The sequence below is a fragment of the Chaetomium strumarium genome (assembly GCF_033439665.1).
Source record: "Chaetomium strumarium strain CBS 333.67 chromosome Unknown B0T15scaffold_1, whole genome shotgun sequence".
Classification (NCBI taxonomy): domain Eukaryota; kingdom Fungi; phylum Ascomycota; class Sordariomycetes; order Sordariales; family Chaetomiaceae; genus Chaetomium; species Chaetomium strumarium.
This window is the reverse complement of record NW_026944429.1, coordinates 2,683,518-2,703,404: the sequence shown is the minus strand read 5'-3', so window position 1 is coordinate 2,703,404 and position 19,887 is coordinate 2,683,518. Positions and strand designations below refer to the sequence as shown.

Genomic DNA, 19,887 nt, shown 5'->3' with positions numbered 1-19,887 from the left:
CAACCGAGTCAGTTGCTGCAGGTTTGTGTTGTGTCTGCATCGTAACCTGAGGGCTAAGTATTTCTGGCGGTCATTTATCCCGGAGTCACCTAGATAGTACCTAGCTCTCTATGATAGTTTCCCTACAAGCAGCAGGAGTAGTGCGCAAACTCATCGTTCCCATAGTGATGCTAAACGCTGATCATCTGGCTACCGTAACCTTAATGCATCCCAAGAGTCTGTGCCAACTCAAACAGGGCGCCCATTTGTTGATCTTGCTCAGCTTGTGACCGCAAAATCAACGGCCCCTGGAATCCAGGCATGATCGATCTATAAGGGATGTCTCCTTTCCCTTTCCCTCTTACCCTTCCAGCAACGCCGCAGCTCAAAGTCGCTCGCAGTCGCAGGGGAAAAGCCGGCTGACGAAAAACGCACCGCAAAGCAAGGCAAGAACACTGGAGATTGATTGCTTTAAAATTCCCAGGTGGAGTCGTCCCCAACGGACTCGATGGCCCACTTGAACTTGTCTCGAAGTGTCTTGGAGAAGAACTTCTCGATGGGGACCTTAAACTTGTTCGAGAAGACAACCGTTAGACGCGGGTCGATATAGTTCTATGGCAATGAGGTTAGCACACACAAGATAGCGCAGAATACTGCTAGCGGTGGGAGTCGGCTTACGATCTTCGAGGTGCCCAGGGCAACTTCTTTGTTGCCCTCGCGATCTGCACACTGCAGCTCAAGGGTTCTTATCCGCTCGTCCAGCTTATCGATGGCAGCCGTCAACTTCTCAACCGTGACACCCTTGCCTTCGGCCTCCACCTTCTTTGTCTTGTTCTCCTTCTTGAACTTCGCTTCCAGTTCCGTCGCTGCTTTCATGCGCTCCTTAAGCTCCTTCTCCGGCATCGGTTTCTCTCCCTCGGCTTGGAGCTTTTCGTTGTCCTTGTCGAACTTCTTCTGGATTTTGGTCTTCTGCTCTTCCACGAGGAATTTCTGGTGCTGCTCGATCCAGGATTCGTCCAGGTCAGGGTCAAGATCGAAGAATTCCGCGCCCTTTTTTTTCTTCAACTTGGGATCCAAGTCAAGCATCATCATCTTGGTGCGCCACTTCTGATACTTCAAACCCTTGATACGATCCGTGAGCTTCTCCATCTGGGCCTCGTGGCTGGCCCCAACCGTCCGCTTGTGGTTGCAGAGAATGGCAACTTCACGATTGCAGTCGTTGTACAGTTTAATCTTTTCAGCCATAGTCCTATCCTCCACCTTGAGCTTCTGCAGGAGCTGGGACATAGTCCACGAAGCGTTATAGGTGCGGAAGACTTTGGCTGTCAGACCCGGCATGTAGCTCGAAAGGTGCTTGTTCAACTGGGAAGTCTGTGCATGGTGTTAGCAGCGGATCCAACCACCCAGGATCATGAATCCACTTACGGTCAGCCTGTCGAAGATGTCATCCCCATCCTCCTTGGGAGGCTTCTTGAACATCTTCAGGTTCTTGAACACCTGTCGATCCACGACGAACTCATTGTAGAACCGGATGCTGTCTTTACCCAAGAAGTCGAAGATGACCGTGTTGGGTTCTTTGAGCGTGACATGCTCGTATTTCAACGAGCAGCAGCCGACGGTCTCGGCTTCGTTTTCCGTGTCCTTTTCGTTTCCAGCTCTCAGCGCAAACTTATCAATCAGGTACATGGCGGTTGCACGCTGTCGGTCTGCCATGACTTCACTCTTGAGCTCCCTTGTGTAATCGGCACGGATGCGGTCGATGTGCTTCTTGAGCTCGCGAGCTTTCTCAAATTTCTTGAAGTCGGACTGGCCCTTGATACTGCTGTTGGCTGCCAGCATCACGTACTTGTAGTTGCCGTTGACGTTCTCCTGCCACATAGCCAACCAGGTCGCCTTGTTGTCATGCTGAACAGCCTTCCACTTGTGTCCCGGAGGCGGATCCGGAACCTTGGCCCCTTTGCCAATGTTGATGGTGACTTGCTCGGGCATGACACGCTTTTTGACCGTCCCGGTCTTCGGATGTTCACCGCGGCCACGAAAGAGACCAGGCGGTTCGACGCGGAAGTTGCCCACTTTCTCCTTGCGGCCGTCCCACTTGCAGTACATGTAGGGGGCCTCCATCTTGTCCTTTTCGGCCTTTTCGGCCTTCTTCTCAGCGGCCGGACGCGCCTTCTTGGCGTCGCTAAGCGACTTGTAGTGCTCAAAAATCTTGGTAAAATCAAGCTTCTTGAATTCCTTGATGTCAACCGCATTGCCGTTCATGTCTTTGGCCCCGCCAGTTTTCTTCAGGATATCCTTGAAGTCGTTGAAGAAGTTCTTTTGAAAGACGGGATTCTCGACGTTTTGCGTCGAGTGGAGCATGGAGCCAAAGAAAGTTGCCACCTCCTCAGCGTCAACATGTAAGCTGACTGGCTTCCCATCGTAGTAGAGCTTTACGTTTTTGGGAAGCGGCTCGTATGGGGGGGGAAGAGAACGCCGTTGTGCTCCAGCGTCGTCCACTTGATCGAGTCGTCTTCCTTCTTCGGGGCGTCCCACCACCGGTACTCCTCCTCCTCCTCATCCTCACCGTCGCTATTCTCTTTAGACTCGCTCTTCACAGACGTGGCACGCTCGGTGGCCGGGGCCATCTTGGTTTTCTTCGGAGGAGGAGCGGCTTTCCTGGCCTTTTTGGCTATAGGCGCGTCGGAATCGGACTCTTCTTCTTTCTTGACGCCGTTGACCTTCTTCGCGGATGAGACACCATTTGACTGCCGCTTTTTGGGCTTCGCCAGAGGCTCATCGTCTGACTCCTCCTTGACATCCCTTTTGGGAGCAGCCTTGGCCTTGGCCTTGGCGTCAGCGCGCAGGGCCTTCGCTTCTTTCGCAGCAGCCTTCTCGATGTCGGCTTTTCTCTGAGCTATTTTCGTCCCTAGAGGCTGGTCGTCATCAGATGACTCGAGAGTCGCCGTTTCCTTGATGGAAGGCGGCAGCTTAAAGCCGTTCTTTCTTGCAATTGGCTCATCATCCGAATCGGATTCGGCTTTTTTGTGCTTCGACTTTTGGCGTTTTGCCTACAGCAGATTAGTTCACGGTTATTTGCGTCAACATTGGTGGAGAAAGCGGCGAAGTCCTACCAGGGGCGCACCATCATCGCTGTCTGATTCTTCCTTGTACTGGACTGCCTGGTTGATTGAGCTCCGAGACTTCCGTTTGGCATTGCCGTTGGGCGTAGAGTCAATGTCCATGCGGTCATCGACCGGACCGTGGCGAATCGAAGCACCGGGGGGACCGGGTCTGGCTTTGGAAGCCGACTTGTCCATTTCGCGGTCTGTGGACGGAGAGATGGTGGGAGCAGATGCTAAGTGGGAGAGGAACCATTAGTTTCTGGCGGGACTTTGCCACAATGGCCTTCACGGTGTAGGTCGGAATAAGCAGTGCCAAGCTGTGACACGCCAACCTGGTTCACGAGGTCCCAAATGCTGCGTGCCACAATGCACACCCTGAGGCAGAGTGCGTATAGCAAGACTTGCTTACCATGGCTGGCTCTCGCCAGAGGTATGTCATCATCTGAGGTATTGGAAGGCATGCTGGTGCGAGTCCAAAGCGGCGGCAAAGAGTGCGGTCGAGAAGGCGCAACACGGCGCAGTGAGAACGGTCGGTTCCGCAAATTTGGGGGAACAAGTCGAGTCCGACAATGAAAGACCGGGAGTGCGTTGCGCCTCAACCAGTTTGATCGTCGAGGCTGCGAAAATAAGCCCAAAAAAATGGCACAAGCTATGGTGGTAGCGAGATGAGCAAGTGAGGGCGGGGTGTGGGAGGAAGAAAGGAAGGGACGCAGGAGGCAAGGGAAGAAACTGAAGGGAAGGGGAATGCGTGAGGACTAAGTAAGTTGGGGCGCGGCGGATGAAGTTAAAGATTGGATTTGGGAATCTCTGGGCTCCACCCCAGTGCCATCAGCCTCTGCGGTAAGTTGCCTAGGATTACGGTAATTTCAATGTAATATTCCACGGACACCGAGTGCAGGCATGTAAATCGAATGCCACAGCTGACTCAGCCTGCCGAGCGACAACCACAGTCCGAGTCCTGGCTCGCCTGGTTCAATCAGTCCGGCCAATTGCCAACTGTCGGGAAAACCGGGGTGTACGAGCACGAAGCGGAAGGAAGTGGAGCCGTCCTCAGCAAACCTCTCACGCCCAATTGCAGACTTGCGTCGAATTGAGCTCAAACATCCCGAATAATTGACGCTCAGCACACACCGTGGTCAACCGGGGCCACAGCCAGAAGAGACGGTCTCGTTGAATTTCCGCAGCACCTCTTCCACCATGCTGTCAAGAGCTGCGCGCCCGGCATTGAGGGCCGGTGCTGCCGTTTCATCCCGGTATGTACGCTTCCCAGCTGTCCGAACTACTGCATCGTTCCAATTGAGCTCCCGAAAGTGATGGATCTGGCGGGCGGAGGGGATAGAGAGGGTTGCGGAGGTCTTGGGCGGGCTCAGGCAATGGCTGGGAACGGCGATACGGGAATGGGAAAGCAAAGACAAGAGAATCGGCTAACCGCCCAACCGCAGAGCGGCGGCTCCGACAGCCACCTTCGCGACGCTGCGTGAGATCGAGGGTCGCCTCAAGTCGATTCGCAACATCGAGAAGATTACCAACACGATGAAGATCGTCGCCTCTACCAAGCTCACTCGTGCGCAGCGCGCCATGGCCGACTCCCGCAAGTACGGCAAGACCAGCAACGAAGTGTACGAGTCGGCCGAGACCAAGCCTCTCGAGGGCGAGGGCAAGAAGAAGCTGCTGGTTGTATGCAGTTCCGACAAGGGTCTCTGCGGCGGTATCCACTCTGGTCTGTCTCGCTACATCCGCCGGAGGGCGCTCGAGAACCCCAACTTCGACCTGGTGATCCTGGGCGAGAAATGCAGGTCGCAGCTGCAGCGAACCAACGCCAAGGACATTGTCCTCAACTTCGTCGGCGTGGGCAAGGACATCCCGACCTTTGCTGAGGCCCAGGCTGTCGCGGACCAAATCGTTATGCTGCCGGGCGACTACTCGGACATTGAGATCATCTACAACAAGTTCATCAATGCTACGAGCTACGAGCCCACGTCCATCCCGGCATTCAATGAGGAGGCTTTCACTTCGTCCCGTGCGTTCCCGTCGTATCATTCCACGTAACCCATGGATCGGCCAGCTGACTCTGTGTGGTATTAGCCAACTTCTCTTCATTCGAGGTCGATGAAGAGCTGCTCTCCAACCTCCGCGAGTACGCGCTTGCCAACTCTCTCTACTGGGCTCTTTCCGAGGGTCATGCCTGTGAAATCTCCGCCCGCCGCAACGCCATGGATGTGAGTTTTGCTGTCATATTTCATCTCGCTCTGCGTCTCTCCTGACTCCTATCTCTGCAGAACGCCTCTAAGAACGCCGGTGAGATGATCAGCAAGTACCAGATTCTGTTCAACCGTACCCGCCAGGCCGTCATTACTGGCGAACTGGTCGAAATTATCACTGGTGCCACCGCCTCGGAGGACATGTAAGCGGGTAGATCGATTAATTCCCATAGACCAGGGAGAGAGGGGGGGGGGGGGGAGAGGAGTGAGAAACGCGCAGGGTTTGGCGGCCGCGGCGATGAGTTTCGTTTTCTTCTCTCACCTCCCGTCCAACGGGGCCGCAGTGTGGGAGAAGCAACCTTTCCCTTTGTACATCAAGTAGCGCAACTTCGCCCTGGCCCCCCCGGGCTGTCAATCGTACCAACGCCTTCCAAATACAAAGTTCCTTGCCGAGCCCAGGGACCGCCTAATCACTGAATGTTGACAAAATCTTCGTTGAGTTACCCCAGACGCTGCATTAACGACTTCAACAACACAGCCTCTCAGTTGCCAGTCCTCTGCAGGCTACACACACCTAACTCCTCAAAGAAACAACCTCTCATGTTGGGTGTACCATCCTTCCCTTGTGTGCCCTGGGGAGGTCCTGCCGCAGCGGCCGCCACAGCTTCGCGCCTTAGTGCCCACAATATAAACCGCACCGTCGCCGACGTACGTATTAGCTTACGTTGCCTATCATTACCGTGAGTGACCCTTATATATAGCCTCTACCTGTCCCTGATAGGTATTTACCTATGGGTGGTATTATAAAATATCTTTAAGGACTAAAGATGATTTATATCTTATAACGGCAGGTAACGATAATAATGGTATTATTTTTATTACGTGCCTATAATATTCGCCCATGCCGTCTACCCTCAACGGCAGCTTCAGCGCCATGTCCCCGTCCTTCACGAGCGACTACAGCCACACATCCCACACCTCGCACGCCTCAGTCGTCGGCGACAACACCATCCTTCCGCACGTAAAAAGCGAACCCTACCACAACCATCACAACGCACCACCGTCCCCCGCCAAGAGCACGGCAAGCCACTACACCCACGGTCCTATTAATCGAGTATCGGTCGTTATGCCTTGCATTATTAGTTCTTCTACACAAGAGATCAATTATGCCCATCAACCATCATTCCTCAATGTGCCGCGTGTCATGATGATATCAGTCCGCCTGTCTACCCAGGTAAAGTTGTACATCCTTTGTCTATGCCGCCACGTCCGTACCATGCTCCAGAACGCCAACAAATGCATACCAAGTTCATGATGTCGCCAAGTCAATAGAACAAATAAACCCAACCAAGCTATCGAAGGCTCATAGAAGGCCAAAATAGCAGCTACTACCAGCTAATGCAGTGAGAAGAAGCCACACAAGGCTCCTTCCCATCGTCGCTGCAGCGTTTGCAGCAGGGGCAGCCGTCGGCACTTCGCCACCGCCCGGTGCTGGCGTCGACGCTAGGGCTGTGCTCGTCGTGAACGTCGCGAATGTTGTGTCAGCACCACCAGAGCCTTGTGAGGGTGACAACGAGGCAGGCGAGGAGGATGGTTGGCTTGGGGGTGTCTATGACCGAAATAAAAATCAGCAAATGTAGTCTTAGTAAGGTGCCTGAGGTTTGTGGATTTACCCCCTTTTTCCTTTTCTAGAAGGGGGACGGGATCCGAGGACGGGAAATGATATATACGTACTTACAGTGCTGGAGCCTACCGGGACAATCTTGCCCGACGAAGTCATCACCCAGCCATCCGGGATCGTGCCGACCGTCTGCACCGCCGAGCTGGCGCCGGCTGTCGTGCTGCCGCCGCCGATGATGCCGCCCGCGGGGATGGTCGGCGACAGCGAGTTTGTCGCGGCCGGCGCGCTGGCCGTCACCGTGATGGCGTCCGCGTTGCCGACGTTGCCGTTGACGGCGCCACCGTCCGACACGATCGACTGCCACGTGCCGGAGCTGTCGCCGTACGTGTATTTCTTGCCCGTCGAGTAGTCGGTGATGACGGCCGAGCGCACCACCATGGAAAAGGGGCCCTTCGAGTAGTCGGTCGGCCCCCGCGACCACTCGATGGTGCCCGGCGCGTTGGACGGGTCCCCGCCCGACCAGGCGCCAAACTTGATTTGCATCGGCGTCTGCGGGTACTGCCCCGTCTCGGCGTCGGCGTAGGTGAGCGTGCGCACCTCGGTGCCGCCGACGTACCACACGATGCGGTCCTTGGTCCAGTCGATGGTGTAGGTGATGAACTCGGCTTGGTTGTTGGCTGCCGGGTTGAACTGCCCGCGGTTGTATGTGGTCGTCTGGCCTTTGCCGAAGTAGTTGGTCTGGACCTCGCTGTCGTCGGCGCCCAGCCATTCCATGTCGATCTCGTCCAGCGTGTCTGAGATGAGCACCAGGGAGCTGACGATACCCGCCCCTGGGGCGGCCTTCAAGGTCACCTCGACTCGGCCGAACATGATGTAGAAGACGCTGTTCAGCTGCGGGGCGTCTCCTGCCTTTGCGACGGTGAAGGTCACACCGTCTTTGCCGTAGGTTGGCGTCCCCCCGCTCGCAACGAAAGAGTTAACCTCGCCCTGAGTGAAGTCGACGTTGATTGTCATCCCCAATGCCGTGTTGGCGGGGCAACTTGCTATGAGGTGTGTTAGCCGCAAGGTACTGAGTTCCAACGGTATGGGGATGTCCACGCACTGGACGTTAGCGGATTACATGATGACCAGGTCTGCGCGAGAGCCGTGCTGCCGAGCAGTGCGGCCGCTGTCGTTGCTGCTGCTCTCCATCTCCTAGTGAATATCATGCCTGCTGTCGACCTTCGCAATCCACCAGCAACAGACAACTAAGAAATACCTAGGAGGTGAGATGGTTCTGCCAACAACGCGATGAATCAAAAGCTCAACAATACACAATCTGACCCTGGCAGGACTTTGCTTGCTGATCACGGGTCTTGACGGGTTTAAAACGCAGTGTCCATTGGTATATGACAAAAGAATAATGGGACCGCATGTGCAGTGTTCCGAGCACCTGGTTTTAGATACAAACATCCCACCTACATCACCAGCCTCCCATAATCGCAGCTGTCGTCATCCGGGAGGTATGTGGGGAATGCGATTGAATTCCGAGCCAAGGGTCCAATTAGACAGGGACTGGATCTTTGAACCGCCGAGTTGTGTGAGAGCTTGACGAATTGTCTGCGTGTCTGCAGGTTTCTCGAGGTTCCCAACCTCCTCGAAACAGCTGAAGTTGTCGAATGATGGGGGGGCAACCTCAGCGGGAAAGATGCGTTGCCGGTGGCTGGGAATTCTTAGGCGGCATTTGTGACTGGGGTGACCCACATTTCAAGCGACCCCCGTCTCGGCGTCTCGCAGGGCGGCCCACCTGGACTTTCATCATCAACCCACAGCCTGAAGTGCAATCCGTCGGCAACACCAAACACTTGCAGATTGGGCAGACGGATCTCTACGGAGTACACTCCGTATTATGCTTCAAACCGTCGTTCTTGCCTGAATCAAGTACGGATGCGTACTCATATATCCATGTGGTGTTGTGTTCCGTGCAATCCGCACGAGCTCGGCTTCCACATCGTGTCCCGCAGTCTGTCCCAGCTTGCCGGCTCTAATTCTCTTGCTGCTAACGGGCTTCAGAAATGTGTCAACCTATGGTGCGACGTGTCTGTTGACAGTCGTGCAACGCAACATTCCAGACAACATGTTCTTCAGGATGCCGTTACCTTTCTTGACCCGCGCGGCGGGCGTCACAGAAAAAGTCGGGTGTCCAAGCCGGCCTTACTGTGGCGAGCGTTGCAGCAAAAGATGAGCAGCCAAGCAGACCTTGGTGTGCCGGGTCTCGCTGGAAAGCTGGGTGGCTAGGCAGACCGGATTTGTCTAAGCACTTGCATAGAGTGTTCCCGCTCCATCACAGTCGGCTTCGACGCCTATATGCAAAAGTCAACGAGAAGTGGCGCTTTATGAATTGCAAGAGAATCTGACATCTTTGCAGTATTATCTGACCTGAACACTGTTCAGGTCGCAGAGTCCCCAACATCTTTAATGCTAATCGCGCACAGAGTGCAAGCACCGTCAACACGGTGCCATAACTTTGGTCCCGCGCATTTATCCGATCTCAGAAAACGTATATCGCAGTGCCTACGCTCCTCCTTCCCTCCGGCGCGGCGATGTCGGGATAATCCAAAAAGGGGGCCGAGACAGCGCCGGCCAGGTACGACTTGGTGCTTCGAACCCCCTTCTCCGGCAAGTCAACCCAGAAGCCGCGCCTTCTCCTCGTCTGCATGCCCCGGTCCAACATCGGGTCTCAGCCATCTGTAGATGCTGTGGCCCGAAATGCTGGTGACCATGGCCGCGCATGTCGCCCAGGGTAGATAGCCCAGGAGGATTAGGTGAACATTCGTTCGGATTCCGTATCCGGTCACGGCAACAACGCCAAGGAAAATGATGTAGACGACGAACTGGAAGGGATCTTCGCTGTGTCTCCGGTGGGTAAAGGATGAGACACAGCAACCAAACACTAAACAGGAGAAAAGCATGAGACCGGGAGAAGGCCGGAAGTTAAATGTGTCGACGTGCCTTCCGGCTCCGTGCTGCTCAAGTAACCGGATGCCGACCCGTTAGCTGGACATTCATCCTGAGTGGGAACGCCTCGGACGAACCTCGCCTCGTCTCTGGGGCAGTTCATTCTGGACCGTGTAAGTCCAAGTCACCACGCTGCAAAGACAGCTGAGGGTGATCTCGAGGATCTCGGAAGCGCAGCAACATCGGCCCGGATCTTGCTCCGTTGCCCGGGATATCTGGTGCGAGCAATATGGCGGTGGACTCATGAGGGGTACTGAGAATCCTTCTCAATGGAGGGACCACGGATGAACTTGTCTTCTGACAACGTCAGATGAAGCCAAGAAGAGACAGGCCAACCGAAACCAAAACACCGGATTGGGATGTCATGGAGGACCGATCTGGCACTCTGGAGATGAAATTGCTGCTGACGTTCACGACGACTATATACCTACTCAACCTCTCGTGTCAGAGGTTCGGGGTGTATAGCTTCCCGTCGCTGCTCGATATCCATCACCTGGTTGGTTGTCAGCACGGAGGTGCCCGGAAACAGGCCCGAAAAGCTGCAGGATTCACCGGCCGAGTTCCGACGGAAAGCGCGGGGCAAACCGAACAAGGCTGGCGTTGTGTCACGATGCATGCGTCGGCGCCCAAGGCGAACCAATTGGGCAGAGAGCGAGGCCTCGTCGACGGGGCTGACTGCCAGGCTTACTGCGCTCACCGAGACTCTGGCCAATCCGGTTCATCATGAAAATTGAGCCGCAGATAAGGCAACCCAAGGCGACGTAAGGCGAAGCATTGCGCACCACTGCGAACCATGGGCGAACCATTGCGGACCATGACCGACACGGGAGCCCGGTTCCTGATGCGCTTCTCAAGAGGCTTGGGATGCAATCCAACGGAGGTGCACGTATGCTATGTATAGCACACGGGCACCAATATCTCATCGGTTTCCCCCTCTCAGCAGCCAGTCACCGGTTCTTCAACGGATAACTTCCCGTCCAAGAGAATGCCCTAGAACCTTCCTTGACGTGGAAGGAGCCTGACCGAGCTAACCAGCACCCGTAGATTGATGACTCCCGTTTCCATACATACATACGTACTGTGACTGCCAAAAAGCCCAGGCTTCTCCCTCTCTCGCGCTCTCGCCTTCTCGTTGATCTGCACTTTTCGACTATACGTTCGACGACCACCGAGAAGACGCCCTACACGCGTGATTCAGACTCGACTGCAGGCAGTATCGTAGCACTCTCTCCGCTGAGCCGCTGACCCGACCACGACCACAAGGTCAGGCAGCTCACTCTGCTCGTCATCCCTTTACCAAGATCCTCCGCCATGGATCCTCCGCTCTTTAGGCAGCGGCAACGCCGTGGCGGGGAACTCCGCCATGCAATCAAGATCACGGCTTGCGGCGGCATGATTGGCACTGCCGTTCTCTTCCCCTTGGCCAACGTCCAAGGCCTCTGGTTCCGAGCGGTGTAAGGCCAGGGCACCGCCGTATCTGTGATGGGCGCTAATGCAGACCCAGTACGCTCTCGATCTTTACCCTTAGCGCGCTGGCATTCCACGCCCTTCATATAGAGCCCTTCATCAGGTGCGTAGGTTCAGGCATACACACGGTTGGCCTCACACTGTTCGCTGACCATCGCTAGGTTTGGGCCATATACCGCTGCCGCCGCCCTTGTCTTCCTATTAGTGGCTGTCTTGTCGGCCGGGTCCTCCAGGAAAGATCTCATACCCTGGCTGCCGCTTTTCATTGCTTCCGTGAGCCTGATCACGGTCGCCACGCACGAGGCGTCACAGCATATCGGGCATCGCCCCGTCGCTTTTGACGAGGAAGCTTTATCAAGGGCATCGATGGATAGGTGGAGTGGATGGTCATCCAGGACTCTGTCTACGTTACCGGGCTCTCCGTCTTTTTATGAATCCAACCGAGGAAACGACCTTTACTTTGCTCGGGGTGGGCCGTCGTCCAGGACCAGCCACCGGACCAACACTAATACCACTGACATTTCTCTCTCCAGCATTCAGGGCCAATGCCAGCCGCACTGGGACGCGTTGACACAGAGCCATTTCCCGGCTCATATTCCACCGGAAGACAATTCCCAAGCCGAGCCACATGTCCGCAGGGCTAGCCCAGCAGAAGAGAGACACCGGAACCCGGAGTCAGACTTGGACTCGGACCAGGAAAGCGTGGAATCCGGTCATCCTCTCCTCGGACCCCAATGAGGCTGTGAATCTCCAACACTCGCGTACTCCTGGCGGAAGAGACACTCCTTCATTCAATAGGGGGCGGGAGCGTTGGTTCGTCGAGCAACCAAACGTCTTCTCCCTAGGTTCCTATGCAGCGTTTCCTTCCCAACAATGGCCAGATTTCCAGATCTTTTTGCCGGGATGCACTGTCAATATCGCGGCCGCCGAGTGTTGTTATGTCTTCAGTCGCATTTTACGAAATCGCAACTTCTTTACCTGACATGGCTTTCTCTTCATATCCACGGCTGCGCATTGATCCTGGTGCGGACGATGCTCAGGAGAATCCGGCACTGGGTTTTTCTTATTTCTTATACGTACATGTGCATGAGGCAGGCGGTGGACATACCATTTTTGGTCACGGGCTAGGAAGGCGGTTGCGTTTTCCACTTGGTTAAGAGCTATGACGGGAGCGAGTCATGATTTGAGAGGCTCATCATCCCTTTATTGAGCGGCATGACATGGGTAGACTCGGGAAGTACATGGTCGAATCCACAGTTAGAGCGAGCGGCACCTTTGAACAATCATGCCTTCGATATGTGGACAGGCGCATCGCATCTATGGGTAAGAGAGAGAGATACGGGCAACCACTTGATGAGTTCGATTCACGGCATTTTGTACATGTACAATACATGCACACCTTACTTTCATACATCCATACTATACCCCATGCCGGCGCGTATCAACGGGGCACACGAGTTTCGTTGCTTACACCAGCTCCTGCTGGACAGTGTCGGATCTTACTATTCAGTCGTGGCTCATGCAAGCTTGAGGTAGGTAGTTCCAGGCTGTCCCATTACGTACACAATCAAAGAGCGGTGTCAGTACAAGGGCGCTATCGGTTCCGAATGATCAGAGGCCCAGCGGGCTACTCACGGCTAACCTCGGGCCCGCAACCCCGCCATCGCCATCGGCTTCTCTTATCAATAATGGTTAACGAACCCCTTGCAGCTTCCAAATACCATTGGAGTCATCTCGGTCGCACTTGTCCTTTGTCTTTCAACTCGTCCTTTCCTTCCGGAACTGCAACTACGGTGTCGTTCCTGACCCTCTGTTTCACTTTTGTCTTAACTTCTCTGTTTTGCTATCTTCTCTCCAGCGCATCCCTGACTTTGGCTCGGGTCCGGTTCCCGGCCATCCGAACTCCTTGGCGAGCAATGCGGAGCATCATCCGAACCAGAGCCCTCCGGGGCGAGCTCCGCGGCCTCCCGTGTTCAACCTCAGCCCGGCCCCACTCCGGCCTGAGCATCCTTCGGACACGCACCACACAAGTTACACAACCACGTCCGATTCCGTCTCATTCTCACTTCTTCCACTCGAAATCCCGGGACGCCTCCGAGGCTCTGGGCACGGCGGCCCGGCTCCCGGATGCCGAGCCGGTGTCTCCCGTGAGGCCCCGGGAGCGCATCACTATCGCCGACATCAAGGAAAGACGGGCCAAGGCCGGGCGGCTGATTGCTCCAACAGCGTCATACAGCGATGCCGACATGTTCAAGGCGCCTGTGCGTAGACCCTAACCCTTCCAGTTCCGGGGCTACTAGTAGGACTTTACGGCCCTTACCCCTGAGCCCCCCTATTTCGTCGTCAAGACAACTTGAACATGGAGCTTTAAGAGATCAGCTAACATGATGGCATTGGTTTCCACGACCAGTCAATAGGCAAGCCCAAAGCCAAACGATGGGACCGTAAGCCATCTCCCCCAACTCCCGAGTCCCATTCCTTCCCTAGCAGATATTGTATGTATTATACTTGTACTTGTACTTGTACACTGACTCCCCGTATAGACCACCTCACGCAAGAATCCATTTCCCGCGAACCGTGCAAGCTGAAGCAGGCGGCAAAGCACCTCAAACAACCGGGCCTGATCTCGCTGGGCGGCGGGCTGCCCTGCCCGGAATACTTCCCCATCTCGTCGATCGACCTGCGCATCCCGGTGCCGCCTCACTTCTCCGAGGCGGCCACCGCGTCGTCAGGGGAAGACGTGCACATCGGGAAATACGACGCCTCCTCCCTGCCCGGCTCGGCGCCCGAGTACGATCTGTCGATCGCGCTCAACTACGGCCAGGCCAACGGCTCCGCGCAGATGACCCGCTTCGTGACGGAGCACACCGAGCTGGTCGGCGCCCCGCCCTACGCCGACTGGCGCACCTGCCTGACCGTCGGCAGCACCGGCGCGCTGGAGCAGGCGCTGCGCATGCTGTGCGACGGGCGGCGCGGGCGGCGGGATTCGCTGCTGACGGAGGAGTTTTCGTTCTCGACTGCGCTGGAGACGGCGGCGCCGCTCGGGGTGAAGGTGGTGGGCGTCAAGATGGACGGGGAAGGGTTGTTGCCCGAGAGTATGGATGAGATTCTGCACGGGTGGGATCTGGAGGAGCGCGGCGGCGCGAGGAAGCCGCATGTTCTGTACACGGTCCCCTCGGGCCAGAACCCGACGGGCGCGACGCAGGGGGAGCAGAGGCGGCGGGCGATCTACGAGGTGGCGAGGAAGCATGACGTGTTCATCGTCGAGGACGAGCCGTACTATTACCTGCAGATGCAAGAGCCCGGCACGCCGCCGCCGGCGAGCGTGGACGAGTTCCTCGGCGGGCTGATCCCGACCTACCTGAGCATGGATGTGGATGGGCGGGTGCTGAGGATGGATTCCTTCTCGAAAGTGGTCATGCCCGGGTCGAGGCTGGGCTGGATTACCGCGTCGGAGCAGATTGTCGAGCGGTTCATCCGCCACGCCGAGGTTGCGAACCAGGGCCCCAGCGGGTTCTCGCAGGTGATTCTGCACAAGCTGCTGGACGAGCGCTGGGGCCACGAGGGGTACTTGAGGTGGTTGATGAATCTGCGCATGGAATATACCAAGAGGAGGGATGTCATGGTTGCCGCGTGTCACGAGTTCCTGCCGAAGGAGGTGGTGAGCTGGAATCCGCCGCAGGCGGGCATGTTTGTGAGTTGATCTCTCTCTCTTTTTTTTTTTTTTTCTTGCCTTTCGTCAGAATCCACACTGTGCATGCTCACAAGTAATTGTTGGTAAACAGCACTGGCTGAAGGTCGATTATCAAGCGCATCCGCATGCCTCGACCAAGAGCATCCTCGAGATCGAAGAGGAGATCTTCAACAGCTGCATATCCAAGGGCGTCCTCGTCGCCCGCGGGTCCTGGTTCCGCGCCGAGCAGGACACTCCTCCGTCGGGGCTGTACTTCCGTGCCACGTTTGCCGCCGCTACGCCGGGGAATATGAGGGAGGCCATCAGGCGGCTTGGCGAGGCCATCAGGGAGAGTTACAAGATATGATGGGATGGGATGGGATGGGCCACCTAATGATGTGATTGAAAAGGGGTAGACGCTATTATACCACTGGAGCATGCTGCTACCCTTTGGCTCCTGGCAAAGGGGGATGATATCACAGGAAGGGGGCTTTGACCACCAGCGATTGATTCTTCCGTGTGAGCTAAGCGACGTCCATGCTCCTGCCCTAATAAACAAGTTCCCAACAGCCATGTTCAACCAACTTCTCAGGGGATTTGGCCTAGCGGTCACGGGGGTTCGGTACCGACCTCCGGCCGGCGAGAACATAGCCGAGAGGTCATATGTTCGAGTCGAGCCCAGTGCCGAATTCTTTCGCCTGGCCATCCCTACTGGGATTAAAGTAACCTGAGCAACCTCCCCCCTATTCGGGGCGGTGGCTGAGTCGGCTACCAATCTTTTTTTTGGAGTTCCCTCTAATTCGTCTTCCTCACAAGACCTTGGTGTTGATGTTTTCTGTGTGTACGCCTACCAAAATGTAAGTTCGTATGCCAGCTTCATCATATGCGCATGGTGTTGTTCTCCTTCCCTTTCTCAGGGCATGCTGGACTTGACCCACGATTTTCATTTGTTTTCTTTAATTCGCGTCCTTGGCACCTATGCCAGAGTAACCAGGTCTTACAAAGGAATCAATTAAGCGATCAATTCGACTTCGATATAAATAACATTGATTTGCCTAATACAAGCGGATGGACGCAATCCCACGTTATGTAAGCGGCCGAGTTGATGGACGACGCGCTTGTCGACTGGGCTTTATCGAACTACAGGAAGGACAATAATAGGAAGCAAGAAGAAAGACACGAAGTTTTTGGGTGATGATATATATACCAGCCTTGAAGCTCGGATCATGACTAGCACAAGACATACTTGTACATCGTTGTTTCATGAAACCTGACACAATCCAGGTAGCATTACCCAACCCAGAAACAACGTCTGTCATCACCTAAGTAGGTACCTAGTTTCTTACACAGCTGACCTTCTTCATGAGATGCGATATATCAAAAAGAGAGAGAGAGAGAGAGAGAGAGAGAGAGAAAGAAAAAGAAAAGCCATCATATACGTTTGTTATGTATCCAATAATACCAGTGTTCCCGTCCCCTTAGTACTTACGGTTCCCCGACATAGCCCCTTCATTTCTCCCTCGCCATCGCCGCCCTCCTCGCCTCCCAAAACGCAACTTTGACCCCGTCGCCAGGCTGCAGCACAATCTCGGCCCGCAGCGACGGCTTCCCGCCGTTGACCTCGCCCATGTAGTTGTCGAGCCGGTCGTACCGCTGGAACAGCCGGGTCAGCACGTACGCCATCTCAGTCAGGGCGAACTGCTGGCCGATGCAGATGCGCGGCCCGCCGTTGAAGGGGATGTACTGCCAGGGTTTGGGCTGCCAGCGGAACCAGCGGTCCGGACTAAACTGGTCGACGGGCGCGAAGTCCGGCCCGGGCGTCGGGTACAGGTCCGGCCGCCGCTGCATGACGAGGGTGGAGTAGGCGATCGGCGTGTCTTTGAGCACTTTGATCGGCTGCGACCCGTCGGCTCCCCCGCCCCGCGGGAGCGTGGTGTCCTTCAGAGCGAGGCGGACGCTGTTTTTTTTTTAGGAGAGGGAGGGGGGAAGAGATTAGCCAGAGTTGGATTTTGATCGGGAATTGGTGAAGGAGGAGGTGGGCCGAGGGGGGTTGGGGTTGGGGTTGGGGTTGTGTGGGGAGAGACGGAACAAAAAACATACTTGAACGGAACAACCGGGTACAGCCGCAGCGTCTCGTTCATGACATTTTGCAGGTACTTCATGCTCTTCAGGTCGTCGTATGTCGGGGTGCGCGTCGTCCCGACCACGGACAAGATCTCGGCGCGCAGCTTCGCGACCGCCTCCGGGTGCCGCGCAAGCTCGTAGATGGTCCAGGACAGCGTGCAGGCCGTGGTGTCGCGCCCGGCCAGCAGCACGGCAATCAGCTGGTCGCGGAGCACCTGGCGGTCCCTGGTGTAGCCGGCCAGCGCGTGCAGGAAGGTGTACCCCGCGTCGCTCTTGGTCTTGCTGGCCAGCTCCTCGGGGCTCAGCCGCAGCGTGCGCTCGATGTACTGGTTGATGAAGTTGTTGATCACCCGCATCCCGCGCCGGAACGAGTCGCGCGGAACGAGCCGGTTGAGCGCGCCCGCACGCGCGATGAGGCTCTGCATCCGCTGGACTTCCGCGAAGGCTTCGGCAAACTCCTGACGGGGGTTGCTGGCGGGAAAAGGGGGGTGAGCAGCCACGCTCTTCTTCGAGAGAGATAAAGAACAAGGGAAAAGGGGGGCTTGGACCAAAAAACAGACCTACCTGAGCGACTTGACATCGTACCCCAGCAGGAAGTCGGTGGCGGCATCCAGCGTGTAGCGGAAGAACAGATCGCAGATGTCGACGGGCTTCCCGTTGCCGGCCTCGATGTCGACAGGCTGGTTCTCCCCGTTTAGGGCGCCTCCGTTGGCGATGGCGCGGAACAGGGTCTGGATATGGCTCTCGAAGACGTGCAGGTCGCTGACGCGGTCCTTGATGAACTGCGGGCGCAGCAGCTGGCGGCTGTCGTGCCAGAGGGCGCCGTCGGTGGTGAAGATGCTGTCGCCGAGGAAGTCCTTCCACTCGCGGTGGAACGGCTCGCCCTTACCGTAGTCGCCAAACTGCGTGGCTAGGATGGCCTTGATGTTCTCGGGGTCGATGGTAAACACGACACGGCGCCCGGCAAGCCAGCCTTCGCCTGTGTCGGCCTGGATGTCGCCGAACATCTTCTGCCAGAACTGGAGGTTCTCATATGCCTTTGCCGCACGGATGCCCTCGTAGATGAAGTCGAGGCCTGGAATGTCTTAGCCATCCTCCTGTCTGGAGACCAAAAAAGAAAAAGAAAAAAAGAGAAAAGAAAAAGAGAAAGGAGGGGGGGGGGGGGACTCGAAACAGGATCCTCACCGAACGGCAACTTCGACTTGATCTTGGGTGCCCTTGCGCCCGGCATGCCGGCCAGCTTGAGCTCCTTCCATTGCGGCATCACTATGAGAGCCATCAAGACGTAGGCCAGCAGCAGGCCTGGCACGAGGACCAGGACCGACTTGACCGAGACATGCTCGACCAACATCTCAACGAGTCCCATTGTGAAAGTACCCTGGCCTGACTAAGGCACTGTAACGTGAACAACACTGTGTGATGCCGAACGGGAGGAATCGAGCGAGAGTCTGGAATATGTTGAGCAGCGGGACACAGATGTGACGCCTCAGGGGTACGACTGAATAATATGCATATGGGTGTATGTCTCGCAGTGCTGTGGTTGAAGACAGCTGGGGATTGTAGAATCAAGATAGCCAGGGAGAACCCTTGCTCCTTATTTGTCTTGACCTGCTTGTCCGGATCATATAGCCACGTCCGGAGCAGAGCAGAAGACTTGTGGGGCCGTGGCCGCGGGGTGATAGAAGTCCGAGTGCCGTAGCCCTACTACACTAGTGTAGTTCTCTCGTTTCAGTATAGCGGAAGGGAGGCATGTGCTAAATAAGAGGTCCTGAATATGAATGGAGACAGCCTATGCAAAATGCCCGAGAAGAAAGGAGAGAAAAGAAGCCGGAATGGTCCGGAAGGCCGCGGCGCCGAAGGGATGACCCGTGGTGGTGGATACCAGATTGCCTGCCATTCTAGGTAGGGCCGGATTCGAAGCGGCAGAAAGGTGTCCTAGAAGCGGGACAAAGGTGACGTGAATGCATCTCTGGAAGTTGGAACATGTCCAGGTTGTTGGAGAGTGTCACCCCACTGGTGCCGAGGCAGCTCCCCGGCGCCAAGCTACACTACCACGCTACACTGCCGCGAGTCCGTGACTGCGTGTCTGCTTCCCGCGCCTGCCCGCGGGTTGCGTCCGATCCCTGCAGTGCTCGGTTCGACAAGTCTTGAGCACGTATGGGCATGCATACTGTACAACGGTACATAGCGTAGTGTATGTAAGACGGTTATTAGAACCACGTTTCCTGTAAGACATGGCCTCTATGCTGCTTCCAGGCAGTTTCCATGCTGGTTGCAGATATTTACATTCCAATACCCTGGCGTGCTTGGAATGCTCTGCAAGGCGGGGAATTCCGGAAGTAGGCGTACTCCTTCCTGTAGGACTCGGCAGGATTCTCAGTGTCAGCTGCCGTTTCCGATTGACCTGTACATACAGTAGGTCTCTGGGAGCCGGGTGTCTTCTGTGCTGATTCTCCTCAGACCACACGCTGATGCAACTTGTTGGAAGTTCATGCATAGAACAAGGATCAAAAATCCGCCCCCGCAGATCGGGATCGCGCCCGTGCTTTCCGTTTCGATACTAATAAGTGGCGCGCCCGGCAACGTTCCGTCTGACTTGCTTCGTCGTGTAACAAACGGTACCAGCAGTACAACGACTGAGAATGAGACCCAAGATGAAGAAACACGAGTATAGGAGTGCCCGCATTTTGCGTTTACATGCGGTTCGCATCGTGACCATTC

The 19,887-nt window shown here is 55.9% G+C and overlaps 7 protein-coding genes across 7 annotated transcripts; 3 read left to right on the top strand and 4 right to left on the bottom strand.

The window, feature by feature from the left end:
* Positions 1-450: 450 nt before the first annotated feature.
* B0T15DRAFT_481622 (uncharacterized protein) lies at positions 451-3,544 on the bottom strand (the record flags this gene model as incomplete). The annotated part of the gene is made up of 6 exons (XM_062866041.1): positions 451-591; positions 658-1,350; positions 1,405-2,409; positions 2,454-3,029; positions 3,093-3,316; positions 3,493-3,544. 6 exons carry the CDS (start codon positions 3,542-3,544, stop codon positions 451-453), a joined length of 2,691 nt encoding a protein of 896 aa, XP_062725939.1.
* A 494-nt stretch (positions 3,545-4,038) lies between these two features.
* B0T15DRAFT_517608 (ATPase, F1 complex, gamma subunit domain-containing protein) lies at positions 4,039-5,553 on the top strand. Its single transcript, XM_062868316.1, has 4 exons — positions 4,039-4,336; positions 4,526-5,103; positions 5,169-5,302; positions 5,363-5,553. The coding sequence occupies exons 1-4, from the start codon at positions 4,281-4,283 to the stop codon at positions 5,489-5,491; spliced, it is 897 nt and encodes a 298-aa protein (XP_062725938.1). The 5' UTR covers positions 4,039-4,280; the 3' UTR covers positions 5,492-5,553.
* A 1,223-nt stretch (positions 5,554-6,776) lies between these two features.
* On the bottom strand, positions 6,777-8,338 carry B0T15DRAFT_26861 (glycoside hydrolase family 16 protein). The gene is made up of 2 exons (XM_062863435.1): positions 8,008-8,338; positions 6,777-7,948 (listed from the first exon to the last, which is right to left on the bottom strand). Exons 1-2 carry the CDS (start codon positions 8,111-8,113, stop codon positions 6,954-6,956), a joined length of 1,101 nt encoding a protein of 366 aa, XP_062725937.1. The 5' UTR covers positions 8,114-8,338; the 3' UTR covers positions 6,777-6,953.
* Positions 8,339-9,250: 912 nt separating this feature from the next.
* B0T15DRAFT_26785 (uncharacterized protein) lies at positions 9,251-10,384 on the bottom strand. Its single transcript, XM_062863426.1, has 3 exons — positions 10,311-10,384; positions 9,980-10,196; positions 9,251-9,913 (listed from the first exon to the last, which is right to left on the bottom strand). Exons 2-3 carry the CDS (start codon positions 10,145-10,147, stop codon positions 9,569-9,571), a joined length of 513 nt encoding a protein of 170 aa, XP_062725936.1. The 5' UTR covers positions 10,148-10,196; positions 10,311-10,384; the 3' UTR covers positions 9,251-9,568.
* Positions 10,385-11,213: 829 nt separating this feature from the next.
* B0T15DRAFT_488845 (uncharacterized protein) lies at positions 11,214-12,107 on the top strand (the record flags this gene model as incomplete). The annotated part of the gene is made up of 4 exons (XM_062866546.1): positions 11,214-11,356; positions 11,407-11,472; positions 11,531-11,743; positions 11,903-12,107. 4 exons carry the CDS (start codon positions 11,214-11,216, stop codon positions 12,105-12,107), a joined length of 627 nt encoding a protein of 208 aa, XP_062725935.1.
* A 1,178-nt stretch (positions 12,108-13,285) lies between these two features.
* On the top strand, positions 13,286-15,409 carry B0T15DRAFT_506853 (pyridoxal phosphate-dependent transferase; the record flags this gene model as incomplete). The annotated part of the gene is made up of 4 exons (XM_062867612.1): positions 13,286-13,630; positions 13,780-13,813; positions 13,913-15,063; positions 15,155-15,409. 4 exons carry the CDS (start codon positions 13,286-13,288, stop codon positions 15,407-15,409), a joined length of 1,785 nt encoding a protein of 594 aa, XP_062725934.1.
* Positions 15,410-16,551: 1,142 nt separating this feature from the next.
* On the bottom strand, positions 16,552-18,532 carry B0T15DRAFT_481617 (cytochrome P450; the record flags this gene model as incomplete). The annotated part of the gene is made up of 4 exons (XM_062866040.1): positions 16,552-16,999; positions 17,143-17,637; positions 17,731-18,241; positions 18,352-18,532. 4 exons carry the CDS (start codon positions 18,530-18,532, stop codon positions 16,552-16,554), a joined length of 1,635 nt encoding a protein of 544 aa, XP_062725933.1.
* Positions 18,533-19,887: the final 1,355 nt, after the last annotated feature.